Source organism: Silurus meridionalis, chromosome 23 (genome assembly GCF_014805685.1).
Source record: "Silurus meridionalis isolate SWU-2019-XX chromosome 23, ASM1480568v1, whole genome shotgun sequence".
Taxonomy (NCBI): domain Eukaryota; kingdom Metazoa; phylum Chordata; class Actinopteri; order Siluriformes; family Siluridae; genus Silurus; species Silurus meridionalis.
The window spans coordinates 9,284,284-9,298,149 of NC_060906.1; the positions used below are offsets into that span (position 1 = coordinate 9,284,284).

Genomic DNA, 13,866 nt, shown 5'->3' on the forward strand with positions numbered 1-13,866 from the left:
TTACTCCCTTTCCACTTGGTCTCCCGAACACACAACATATCTACCGTTCTCCTCTCCATCATATCAGATACATCTCTCCAGTTACCAGTCATAGTACCAACAATTAAAGTACCAACCCGAACCTCCACTCTCCTAAACTTCTCCTTTCCTTGCTGTCTCTGTAGACGTCGTCCTCCTCGCCTTCTCCTCCTTTGGCCAACAGTAGCCCAATTTCCACCGGTACCCTGTTGGCTAACGATACCTGTGGCGATCGTTGGTAAGCCGGGCCTCGACCGATCTTGTATGAAATTCTCTTTTGTGATTTGCATATTTGATTTGGCACATGTTTTTTTACACTGGATGCCCTTCATAAAGCAACCCTCACAATTTATCCGGGCTTGGGACCGGCACTAAGAGTGCACTGGCTTGTGCAACCCTAATGGCTGGGTTAGTGTATTGTAAATTGTATGTCACCTAAATTGATTGGACTTTACTTCCTGTTAACATGTTTTACACTTGTTCATGTTTTCTGTTAAAGCGCCATTAGTATTTCACAGTTTGTGCCGCACTCTTTGCGTAGCATTTGTTTAATTGGTTCATTGTCTTTTGTTTAATGTTATGATTGTTTTCTTCTCTTGCCTTCATGTGTCTTTATGTTCATATGTTTTCACTATTAATAAAGAAATTTGCCACTTTCACCTACCTTTAACTCCTTTAAAGGGCATTATGACTGTAATGACTTTCTGAATCATAAACTATTTGTTTACTATCAATAAAATACAGAACCCTAACTTGCAATTGTAACCTTCTCTACCTCCAGGCAACAACACTATACTGCAAATCACACTCATACATTTTTGAGGTAAACACATTATATAAAGTCAAAACATTGTTTGGAATGATACTTAATCACAAAATTGCCCTCGGCAAAGAAAACCACCCAGGACATAATATTTTGATTAGACAGCTATGTGAGCGGATAGTAATATATTGAAAACATAATGATTCACTGTGACATCTTTGCTTGCTGGCTGGGATTCCTAAGGCATTTCTAGGATACCCATGTCTTTGTAAAAAAATAATATATTTTGTGTAATATATGAAATATGTGACATTTATTACACAATTTATGCCTGTGTAACTCTTTTAAATTCTTTTGTAAAAGAATCAATAATGCTAGGTACAGCAATTAACCTAATATTCCTGAACACGTGACTGAAGTGTAAGTGTCAATATAAACTAATGTAAAGCTGTACAAAGCAGAACATGAAGCAATATGTACATTTTGGGTGATGTTTTCTTTCCAGCAAGTAGTCTGAAAAAACAAAGAAGCCCTGACTAATACAAATGGATTTATTGTGATTACATTGATAGATGTATAAACAATAGAAAGATGTGCCTCCAGGATCATGTCACAACATATAAAACAGTACTAGGTCTCCAATCATATAATGCTCAAAGTGTAGCTTGTGTATGATTTTCATGATATATTTGTATAAGTATATGAGTAAACAATTTCTCCCACACATGGTTTCTTCATCTCAGCTTTATTTTTGCAAAATAAATGACATTTAATATATCATGTGTGGTTCCTCATCTGAGGTTGCATTTACATAATGTGTGTGTGTGTGTGTGTGTGTGTGTGTGTGTGTGTGTGTGTGTGTGTGTGTAATATTGATTAGACTGTAATTAATGAGGTAATTATACAATTCATTTACATTACAATCTCAGAAATACAGTAAAATATGTATATCTAAAGGTAATATATACTATATATCAGTGGAACTTACAGCGCATTACTATTAATATGTTTATAAGTGGACAGCTATAAATAAGTAAATAAATGATCATTTTCAGCACAATTCATATATACTAAATAAATGTAGTGACACCACGTAGCCACATGACGATGCTAGAGATTATTTGTGAGCAGTATGAAGGTTATATAAATGTGTAATGTGGATGCCTTTTCTGTTCACACAAACTCGTCTTTAATAGGAGCTAGTTGTTTGTTTGTTTCTCCCAGCCAGCCAAACTAATCTTCACTGTAATGTAAAAAATAGTAACAAATATTGTCCGTTAACATCTATGTAAATATTTTTTAAAAATACAGTTTAGATTTAATGCTGTTCGAAAACCTCCTTAAACTAAAGACCACAATAACCAGTAACACCCCAGTGAGACTTCATACACACACACACACACACACACACACACACACACACACACACACACACACACGTGTGAATATATATATATATATATATATATATATATATATATATATATATATATATATATATATATATATATATATATATATAAAATGTACCATAAAATAAATCTTTTTTACTAAAACTTTATTTTTAGATTATGAGGATGTCCCATGCGTATGAGGAAGATCCACTATTTAAAAGAGGGGATATGGCACAGCTGTGTGTGTGTGTGTGTGTGTCTGTGTGTGTGTTTGTGTGGTTGTTTCTATATTTATCCTAAAAAACTATTTGTTGTAGGAAACAAATATCTTTCAACTTGCAGCTATTTCCTCTCCTGCACAAAAAAATTCATTGTGGCCTTGATTAGAGAAAAAACTCACACACACACACACACACACACACACACACACACACACACACACAATTAGAAAGGATTTTGTTGATGAAATCATTATTTTTTAAGTTTTTTTAGTTTTAGTTTTTAGGTAACATTTTAATTGTTTGGATATTGCTCTTAAAATAATTATTGTATTTACATGATTACATTGAGTGAATTTAAACTTGAATGAGGATTCAAATTTAGCTTTTAAGGGACTGAACTAAAATGCCCAGTTACAGGACCTCTTTCTTGGGCACTGGAGATCAAAGAGATGCTGAGCTGGTGTTCATTGGTGTTGTAAAATTATATTGGAAACCACGTATTTCATTTAATAACAACTAATCCAGGCTAGGAAACAAAAATCAAAGATTTAACAGTGAGTGTACCCGAAAGTACATGTTTATTGAAACTGCAGTCGAGATACCAATTATCAAGCAGAAAAACTGTCAAATCTCAACAACCATTAATCCATCCATCCATCCATCCATCTATCTATCTTGTATATGGTGGCAATCTCTTTAAATTCAACCCAGTCTTTGATTGCTTTGTGCTGTATTTTAATTTTATAAAAACTACTTGCTTCTTCAGAGGCAATTACACTTCCACATTCATTCTCCCTTTGCCACCAACAGTGTTAAATATAACCATGTAGTAGTGAAACAAACTTTCATGCAATGCCAGTACACTCATAATAAATTGGCAACCCCTGCATATCTGGCCTTGGCTATTCTGGGTAGTCATATTAAGCCGAGTACTTCTAAGAAAATGCTCAAGGATGGAAGCATGTTACTTCCTACACAAAAGTACACAAATATCCACAAAAACAATGAAACAATGAGATGTACAAACTTCTGGCATTCTTCTCTCACACCCCAAACTGTATATATATATATATATATATATATATATATATATATATATATATATATATATATATATATATATATATAATTTTTATTATTATTGATTTAAACACCCACACACACACACACACACACACACACACACACACACACACACACACACACACACGAAAAATGCCTTTGAGTGCATTGTCTCCTCAAGGCCGGTGCAAAATAGATACAGGAAGAGACTTCAAAACACTGCCATACATGCACACACACACACACACACACACACACACACACACACACACACACACACACACACACACACACACACACACACACATACACATACACATACAAATTGTATCTACCTTGCCTTAGAAATTTCCAAAGTAGCCAATGTTATGGTGGATATGAGTCAATGATACACAAAATCTGACAACTACAATTATTAGAAATATATTCAATAACATTTTATTTTAGAAAACTACTTATGATCAAGACAAGTTTAATAAAATATATTGTTTTTGCTTGACCTATATTAAGATCTTCACTTAATAGCCTGTACATTCAGGAAGCAAATCATGAAAAAAGAATAGAAAAGTATAACGTACAGAACAAAAAGAACTCCTGATTTATTAAAATGCTGGCCGAGCAATTAAAAAAAAAAAACAATTAACATAAATACAGAAGAAACACATTAGGTGACTCAAATTACAGTTGCTATTTCTTGCTTGAAAGAAAGGGGTGTGTCTTTTTACAGGAAGTGGGAGTGGTCTTAATGAGCTTATGTTATGTGTAAACAACGATTCCATTTACATGGCTTTCTCCAAAAATACTCACAATATATATTAAAAAGATTTTAAAGAGAAAAGATTTGAACGACTATCTCACACGCTTAAATTGCGATTAAAACAGTAGTGTAGGTTTCAGCTAAGGCACTGTGTTCAACTATATGTTATATGTTATGTATGTTATACTCACTGATTATAATCCGGACAAAGTTACAGTCATGTGAATGGAGCATGTTAATGCTCAGGATGTGCTGACTTGAATAAATGTACCTGTCTAAATCATATATAAATAATCACTATAGAGAACACCATAATGCCACTGAACAGAGTATGAGAAGAGCTGTGCTCAAATCAAATAGTTGCTTTGTCCTGTCTAAGAACCAGCCTATCATAAGCAGAAGCGTGTCTGTTTTGTATTGCTCTTGGCATAAAAGGGAGAGTCTGCTATTCCAGGCTGGAAGGATTTGCAAAACACAATTGCAATAAGACCAACACTTAGTATATCCATATAGTCATGGGTTTTTAGGTGGTTCCAATCAAACAGGAGGAGTACTATAGCGGACCTCGGTGTTATACTTGTCGTCCTTCTTGGGAAATGGCGGCTTCATCAAAATGTCCCTCTTCAGGATCATTTCCTCATTGGCATACACAGGTGTTTCTGTGTCATCCGAGTGGTAGCCAGACTGGTAGCCACTAGTCTGATTGGATGATTCGGATGCCACGGATTCCTTACTCTTACATCGTAGAATAGGACTGAGGAAAAAATTTAATTTAATTAGTTAGTTAGTGCACCTCCACAGTATAACACAGTATGTGTGTGTGTGTGTGTGTATATGTATATAAATATTATATACATATATTTTATATGTATATAAAAATATATAAAATCTCACCTAAATGTTGCTATCCTCTGTGCTTGATAATTTAGTGCTTTCACTTTGTCTGGTGATAATCCCAAATCACAGTCCATCTGTCCATTCTACAGGAATGAATCATTAAAATATCAGCAGAGCTGATCTTTAAAAAAAAAATATGGCAAAATTTTTCACTTATCTATGCTCTTTACCATTATTGACCTCTGTTCCAGTGGAATGTCCTCAAATTTATGCTGCACATATCTTTAAAAAAAAAATATCCCACCACAAGTTCAGTTACATGTATATATATGCCATTATGAGTATAAATTAGTTTTTGTATGAACAGTGGTCTGTGTACTAACCCAACTGATGGAGCATTGTCATAGTTAACCAGGGTCTCTAAGCCTTTTGCTCTCGGTGCATTGTTATATAAGGTCACTCTGACCTGGGGGACTCCTGAACTTCCCTCCACATCCCCCATTGTCAGTGGTATATAGTCTTTACCATCCTAAATTATAAAAACATATTTATTCAGCTCAAACACTTAAACATGCAGTCATTATCTACAGAAACTAATAGAATAATAGAAAATCCTAACTCATTAAAATTAAACTGTGAAAATCATATGTGACCTGCTGAGCGCTGGCCTGTAGCAAGTTGCCCAGATGCTCCACTAGTTCTGTGAAAGTGGGTCTATCTGTTGGATGATCCATCCAGCAGTCCAACATAGTCTGATAGCTAAAGCACAACAGAATGTAATTAGACAACATACTGGATTACAACAGTACAGAATTACCCTGCTAATATTATATTCTACAATCCTAATTGTGCATTCCTAATAAAAAATAAAAAGGTATGCTGATGCTGTTACTGATGTTACTGACATCATTGGTGAATTTACTGCTGAACCTTACTTGTAAATGGAAGACTTTCTTGGTTGTGTATCAAAATGTTTAATTTAAATCTATGTAAACTTCACAGTGAACAAATACCTCACTCGTTCCAGGACAATCAAAGTATTCGGCATATCAACATAGATATTGGTCTTGTACGTACTAAAAATTAATAGTTGTATCATCCATCCTGAGTGCTGATAACTGAGGCAGCATTTTAACCAGAAAATAGAGCTCCAAAGTCGAGTAAAATGGATATCTAGGTGTTGTAAATTTGCTACAAGCACATCACAATATTCGCATATCAACATTATCTGTTGCCTTCAATAGCCCACAAACATCCCTGTAGATATGACAGTCCTTAATTATTTAAATATACTTGCAAGCTTTCTGTGATGCTTCTCTATAGAGGCGACCTTTCTCCTACTTACAAAAAGTCTCATTCCCATGATCTCAGCTACGTGACACATTTTCTCCTGGCCTTCTGAAATATTTGAGGCTAGACCTCAAGATTCAGTATGAACTCCAGTGGACCATATTGTTTCTGATACACAATTCAAGGACACTGATTCATATGTGTTCGAACTTGAATACAGAGAACTGAGTCAATAAATATTTGGGAAGAGTATATAAATATAGAATGTTGCTATTCCAGGAAACAACAAAGAATGAAAGACAAATTTTAATAGTGTACATAAGATAATATTTCAGACTTGTTGATATAAATGGTTGTCTAGTATCTAAGAAAGCAGAAGAAATCGATTTGCTAATGCTAATTTTTTGCCTCTAGCCACTTTTTACACAGTTAAGACTTTATTATATAAAAAGAGTCCATCTAGATTAAAAATGTTTTTTAATAAATTCTGGATATAGATACTAATTCGGTTTACTTTTTACACAGGCTATGCTGTTTTCATAAGCATACAAACATATTTAGCCAGATCATAATTTCACACTTGTTCTAATATGACAATTGCTTTTTTAATAGGCTTAAACCATAAGATTCTGGCTGCAAGGGAAGTATAGTTACATATCAGGGGTGGCATAGTCAGGTGGTCTCATCCTGGTACCATCTTTTAACCTCCTGCAAAACGACTCGTCAATGTTCACTCCCGGATATGGAGACGCACCTGCATTTCACAGCAGGCACAGTAAAGGATTATTTCCTATTACTTCAACATAGTATTATGAATACAGCAGTTGGTATGATGCTTACAATTTGCCTATAATATGCTATAATTATTAAGACTCAAACTAACAACAATAATAGCATTTGTTAGATCAAAAGTCTCTACAATTACAAGCATTATCAGGCAGGTGACTGAATAAGTGTTTTCATCTAATAAATTTACCAACAAAAAAAGGGCTTTTTTAATGCATTATAGCAAGACAGTGAATTATCTCACCCAAGGAGAAAATCTCCCAGAGTAGTACTCCAAAAGACCACACATCACTTTGTGTTGTATAGACACGGTCAAAGATTGTTTCTGGAGCCATCCACTTCAGAGGGAGACGTGCCTAAGACATGGATTGGGTTTGACATGACTATGAGGTCTCTTCAATAGAGCTTCAAAAAATACACATGCTATACATAATGTGCAGTCATAGTTTAATGTATTTATGTGTGCTCACATCTCCTTTTCGGACATAATCTGGGTCTTTATATACATCTCTAGCCAAGCCAAAGTCGCAGATCTTTACAATGTTGTTCTCAGAAAGAAGAATGTTCCTAGCTGCCAAATCCCGGTGAATGCACTAAGAGAGACACACAAAAAATTGTCCATTTACACACACACACACACTGTATGTAGACACAAATGCAATATTGTTTTGAGAGTTACCTTTCGGGAAGAAAGGAACTCCATTCCTTTGGCTACTTGAAAGCTATAGCTTATGAGATCCTCCATAGTCAATTGATCCCAGTCTGAACTTTCTGCAGCACAAGATTTATAACATTGTCAACGACAACATTGTAATCAGGTAAAGTACATTATAAAATTAAAGCGATGTGAATGTCAATACTCTCTTTTTGGAACTCTATGAAGCTGATAAAGGCAATGCAATTCAATACTGAAGAAACACTTACAAACGTCTCACGGTGCTATCCGAATACTTATTACAATTATGCAAACATAAATAAATCAGTAGCTACTGTGAAAATACACAAAAATAGTTTAGTTACAGGATTGTAAAAGAAATGCACTGTTAATCTGGAAGACTAAATGGGTTTCGAGAGTAAATGGGTTGAACGTTGGGTTTTTTCTTGGTAAATTCATAAATATTCACAATAGCATTACTACAGTTGTATCCTATTTATAGATATAAAATATGGAAATACTAGCTTAGGAAAAGCGACATATGTATAATGCAATGAATGACAGAGCCTGTTATTTATTTTGTTTATAATTGAGGTCTTCATTCAGATGGATCAGTTTGGCTAGTTAATAGCAGGTTATGGCAATGTGGCAGACTGACAGTACCTTGTTGATCCAGTTGAGGATTGGCGCTCCACTCACTTCTCAGCCCAGAGCAGATGGCAGTGCCAGTGCATATGTCTAATCGTGTAGTAGTGCCCATATCCAGATCCCCTTCTTGCAGCTCTGGTTCAATTTCACTAGCTCTGCCCTGCATCAGCTGAGGCCTATGCTTCTGAAAAGACACATGAATAGACTAAGTGTGAATGTGATCCACTGCAATAATCATGTTTGTAACTTTGTATTAAATAGAAAAACTAAATCACATTAATTACATCTTGCCCCATTTTTATTTTACCTTGAAGGGGCTGTATTCTCCACGCTTACTCTTAAGATAACTGGAGAGGTTACCATGCTTACAGTATTCCACTATTACCATCAGTGGGCCTGAAAGAGAGAAAGAGAAGATAAAGAGTTTTCTGTATTTTAAAAGGCTTTTTTGTGGTTTAGAGGTATGTACAGTGTTTACTAGAGAATCTACAATGGAACCATGGCTCCTTTATAAAATATACATGCACATTCTTACAGAATAATATGTGTGCACTAGAAGTACTGACAATAGTTATTAAAGATCATAAAGACACAGTAAATGTGACATTTAAGTGTGACTCTGCCGTTTAGTGTGAGTATAATATTAAGCATGCGTTTAGATATGACAAAGTGGACTCACCACCTGGTTTGGTGCAGGCACCTAGCAAATTAACCACATTTAGATGGTGCCCAATATGGATAAGGATCTTCAGCTCAGACATCAAGGCACGGTACTCGCTGGATGTAGCACCCTCTGTATTTAGGAAAATGTTATACATTACTATCATTTCAAAGCTTCAAGACAGGCAAAACAAGCAATTGGTTTTGGCTATGAGTTTTAAGAAGTCTCATGGAAGGCCAATACGAATTCCATGGAAATGTCAAATCACAAAGTGCACATCTTCCCCAAAGCCTCTGATGGGTATTGTACAATGGTGTACTACAAACAATCCAAGCATCAACTAAATTCACCAGAGATGTAGCTTTCATAACATATTGATGTAGCTAATCCGAAAGCTTGATCTTAACTACATCTAGCATGCACAATATAACACAAACACTCAGGTTTACATTCTAAAATGTGTTTTGTGGATTTCTTATTTCTTATTATTTATAAAAGCATATGGGGAAATAATGGCAATTAAAAGCGGTAAAAAGAGCAAGGGGAGCCTTCTGTTGAAATCACCGCTGTAACTACTAGAATGAAGGCAAGCATGCTTTGTGTTCAGATAAACAAATCTTCACTTTGCCTAGTTTGTATATCCTCTCAAGGGACAATACTATAAAAATTAAACTTGGATATATTTTAGATTAGTCAATGCCCAGCTCGTACAGCAGTACAGATTTACTGTCCTCTGTAATAATAAACATACAGCCATTATTGTCAAAATAGCTGGCAACAAAAATGAACACACCCAAACTGATAACAGTTGTACATAGTGTAACCATGCAAATCCACATGTCCTATTCATCATGTATATGTTTTTGTCTGCTTGACAGGACCATACAAATTTGTGTATCTGTCAGGAACTTACGGCATGCGGCATGCTTTACCGGTTTTGCGGCGCACACTTTCCCGGGTCGGCGCCCATCTTGCCCTCTTTTCCTGGTATTTAAGGACACCCAAGTCTACAGCTCAGGGCTTCCAAAGTCCCTGAGAATACTCTTGCTACCCTGCCTGCTCTGGATTCTGTACCTGTACCTGTATCTGTTCCTGTTCCTGAGCCTGTCCCTGATATCCGGTTTTGAACTCTGGACTGTTTTTTTATTTGTGTTTTTGCTCTGCCCTTAATTGTTCTGTTTGCTGGCTCTTTGGTTTTTTTGGATTTGGACTTCCCTGCAGTGCCCTGTTCACCTGTATTAAGACCCTCGACTGTTTTTTTGGACTTTCTTTTTGGCTTTGCCCTATTGTTTAGTTTGCTATTTTTATTAAAGCCTGTTTTCTCCTTACCCTGTCGCATCCTGCTTTTGGGTCCTCACTCACCTAATCACCCGTGATCACTGACAGAATAATCTTGGCCTTGCATTGTGTACCGTGATTTCTGACAGTATCTTTATTAGAGCAGTTAAAATTTGGTGCTTTGAGTGCAATTCTCTCATACTGACCACTGGATGTTTAACATGGGTCATACAGAGGTTTTACAAGACGGATTTCACTCGGAACAGGCCTCGCAAGGGTCGATCAAAGTAGTTAAATTCTTGTACTGTACATCAGGTGCAGAAGCTGGCTTTGAAAAACAGATGCATGATGCTGCCAACATTGCATTAGAGGTTGCAGAAACGGAAGGTCTGCTTGTCAGTGCTCAGACCATACGTACACTGCAACAAGCCTGTTTGTATGGCTGTCATCCAAAATGGAAGCCTCCTCTGAAGCTGGCTTACAAGAAAGCCCACAAACAGTTTGCTGAAGACAACCTGTCCAGAGCATGAATAATTAGAACTATGTCCTGTGGTCTGATGAGACTAAGATAAACTTGTTTGGCTCAGATGGTGTCCAGGATGTGTGGTGTCGCCCCGGTAAGAAGAACCAAGAAAATTGTGTCTTGCCTACAGTCAAGCATGGTGGTGGTAGCATTATGGTCTGGGGCTGCATGAGTGCTGCTGGTACTGGGGAGCTGTGGTTTATTGAGGAAAACATGGTTTCCTACATGTACTGTGAAATTTTTAAGCAGAACATAATGCCCTCGATTCAGAAACTGAGCTGAAAAGCAGTTTTTCAACATTAAAACGACCCCAAACACACCACCAAGATGACAACTGCCTTGATGAGGAAGCTGATGGTGATGGATTGGTAGCTCAGTGGTTAAGGTGGCGGGTCACTGATCGGAAGGTTGAGGGTTCAAGCCCTGGTATTGCCAAACTGCCACTTTCGGGCCCTTGAGTAAGGCCCTTAACCCTCTGTTTTCCAGGGGTGCCTTATCATGACAGATCCTGCACTCTGACCAAATGTGAAGAAAGAATTTTACTGTGCTGTAATGTATATGTGACAAATAAAGACTATTGTTCTTTTAAGCACCTGTGGAGCATCCTCAATCGGAAGGTTGAGAAGCACCATGTGTCTAATATCCAGCCACTCTATGATGTCATTATGGAGAAGTGGAAGAGGATAACAGCAACTATATATATATATATATATATATATATATATATATATATATATATATATATATATATATATATAGTATAGTATATATATAAAGGTAAAGAGGAATGCCATGGAGGAGGATTATGGCTGTGGCAACCTCTAATGGGAGAAGCCGAAAGAAGAAGAAGATGAAGAAGACTCAAATCTAGAGGGGCCCAGTTAGTTTAATAATATCAAGCTAGAGTAAATGGTACAAAACTTGTAGTATTGAGAATGTAAAAAGTAAAAAAAAAATCCACCCACCTTTTAGCATTTTCACTGCTACTGTAGTGCATGTGGTGGCTTTTTCAATGCCAAATGCTGCTGCCTCCAGGACCTGACCAAACGCCCCGCGACCAAGCGGTTCCCCTATAATCAGAGATTTTAGTGTCTGTCATTTTTAAAAGTCTTATTAAACAACCCTCAATTTAATCCGCTTATTTTAGTGTTGTTTCTTGAGGTAAAATTTATTTACATGTTTAAAAGAATATCCCGCAATTTGGGTCTCAAGCTCACCTAGTTTAAGACGTTCACGGGGAAACTCCCACTTGCTGGCATCGTAGGTTAGCCTCTCACAATGCTCATCCATTGGCATGTCTTCTGCATCTAAGATCATGGACAAGTATCCTGTCTTCATGTCTCCATCAGTAGGCTGAGAGTAAGCAGGACAGAAAGAAGATAAGCATGAGGAAATTCAAGGGCATTCAAGTTATATAGTGTGAATAAAGTGTGATTATGCTCTCTTTTAGGAGTTCCAATTAATGACCCTAATTTCCTCGTTAGTTAGGTTATACAAGAAGATACCAAATCCCACACAGGCTGTCCCACACACATAACAAGCAATCATGCTGGGACACAGGGAGGAGGAAAATTCATAACACAGAACTGGGCGTATAATTGTAGGAACTCACAAAGGAAAAAGACTTCTACTGTGACCTAAACAGTTACTTAAACCTAAAAGTGCCTGTGGGAATGAAAGACTGAAAGTGAAATATTACCCGTTTTCTGCTGCGTATGACAAAGACAATGAGAAGCCAGAAGAACATGGCGATAACCACGGCACCAATTGGCACAATCAGCTCCACGTTCATCCTCTCCTCTGCGCCTGATATATAAATGATACTTTTAATGGAGTGATAATTCAAATACATTATCTTACTTACAGACCAATGATACACAATCGCACGTTTTTCGATTGTTATTAAACTTAAAAACATACACAACAATGACAGGGGTATAAACCCCTACCGCGTATGATTATGTGTCACCGTGTCACCGCACATAATTATGATTATGTATAATCATGAAAACACTAAAGAGCCTATAGCATTAGCATTAACCAGGACTAACATTAGCGCTATGGATTCTTTAGCGATTTATGTCCAGCTATAAAATTTCTCTTAAAAGGAGAAAATCCTGATAATTTCACATATCGAGGGAGTAAATAAATGAAGGATAGAAAGAATAAAGACATTTGTGAAAGAATGCTAAAATAAGTAGAACATTTAAGTAGATCATATCTTTAGAAAATTAACACACACACACACACACACACACACACACATTCTAACTTAATCAATATAATAAATAAATAATTATTTTTATTCTTATTTATATATTATTAAATATAGTTTTTTATATTATATTATTTGTTATATATATATATATATATATATATATATATATATATATATATATATATATATATATATATATATATATAACCAGATGAACACAAATGTTACTAATAATAAACTTTGTTAATAAAAGATGACAAGAATTTTGTTTTGCATTCTTTTAACTGTGGTTATAGATGAGAGGTTATACATGAATATGTGTTTCTGTTGGGAATGTTATGGTCTATACATTTTTGACCTAATGTTTTATATAATCAAAATAAGCTCTGTTTACACCTTAAGGTTTAGTGTTCCCTACTTTTTCTGCCTTTTCAGCATCTGGCCCATTCTCTCATGACCTTTTATATTTTGTAAAAATAAGTTTATATATTTTTAACTTTTTTAATTTTTCATATAAACTTATAAATAAGTTATATTTTCACGTTTACTGCTAATCAATTCATTACCAATACACCTTTTGTTCTCTTGTTCCTCTCTCTTTCTAACTGGGTTTATTTAAAATCTTGAAACCTTTTAAAACTAATACACTAATATAGTCACATATACCCAGTAAGGATTTTTAATAAAAACGTTATATGTCATTCTTCCTTTTAATCTATAAAAAGCAAAAATCCTTTCGTGACAGCAACAAGCAA

General features: G+C 35.7%; 1 protein-coding gene across 1 annotated transcript in view; it reads right to left on the reverse strand.

Annotated features, from left to right (window-relative positions):
* Positions 1-4,033: 4,033 nt before the first annotated feature.
* Positions 4,034-13,866, reverse strand: part of kdr (kinase insert domain receptor (a type III receptor tyrosine kinase)) — a 33,049-nt gene continuing 23,216 nt past the window's right edge. The window contains 15 exon segments of the mRNA XM_046836192.1: positions 4,034-4,969; positions 5,110-5,195; positions 5,283-5,334; positions 5,436-5,581; positions 5,706-5,811; positions 6,997-7,096; positions 7,373-7,484; positions 7,599-7,721; positions 7,808-7,899; positions 8,447-8,615; positions 8,739-8,827; positions 9,111-9,224; positions 11,859-11,963; positions 12,111-12,246; positions 12,593-12,699. Of these exon segments, the coding sequence (XP_046692148.1) occupies positions 4,753-4,969; positions 5,110-5,195; positions 5,283-5,334; positions 5,436-5,581; positions 5,706-5,811; positions 6,997-7,096; positions 7,373-7,484; positions 7,599-7,721; positions 7,808-7,899; positions 8,447-8,615; positions 8,739-8,827; positions 9,111-9,224; positions 11,859-11,963; positions 12,111-12,246; positions 12,593-12,699 (1,754 nt within the window). The 3' untranslated portion in view covers positions 4,034-4,752.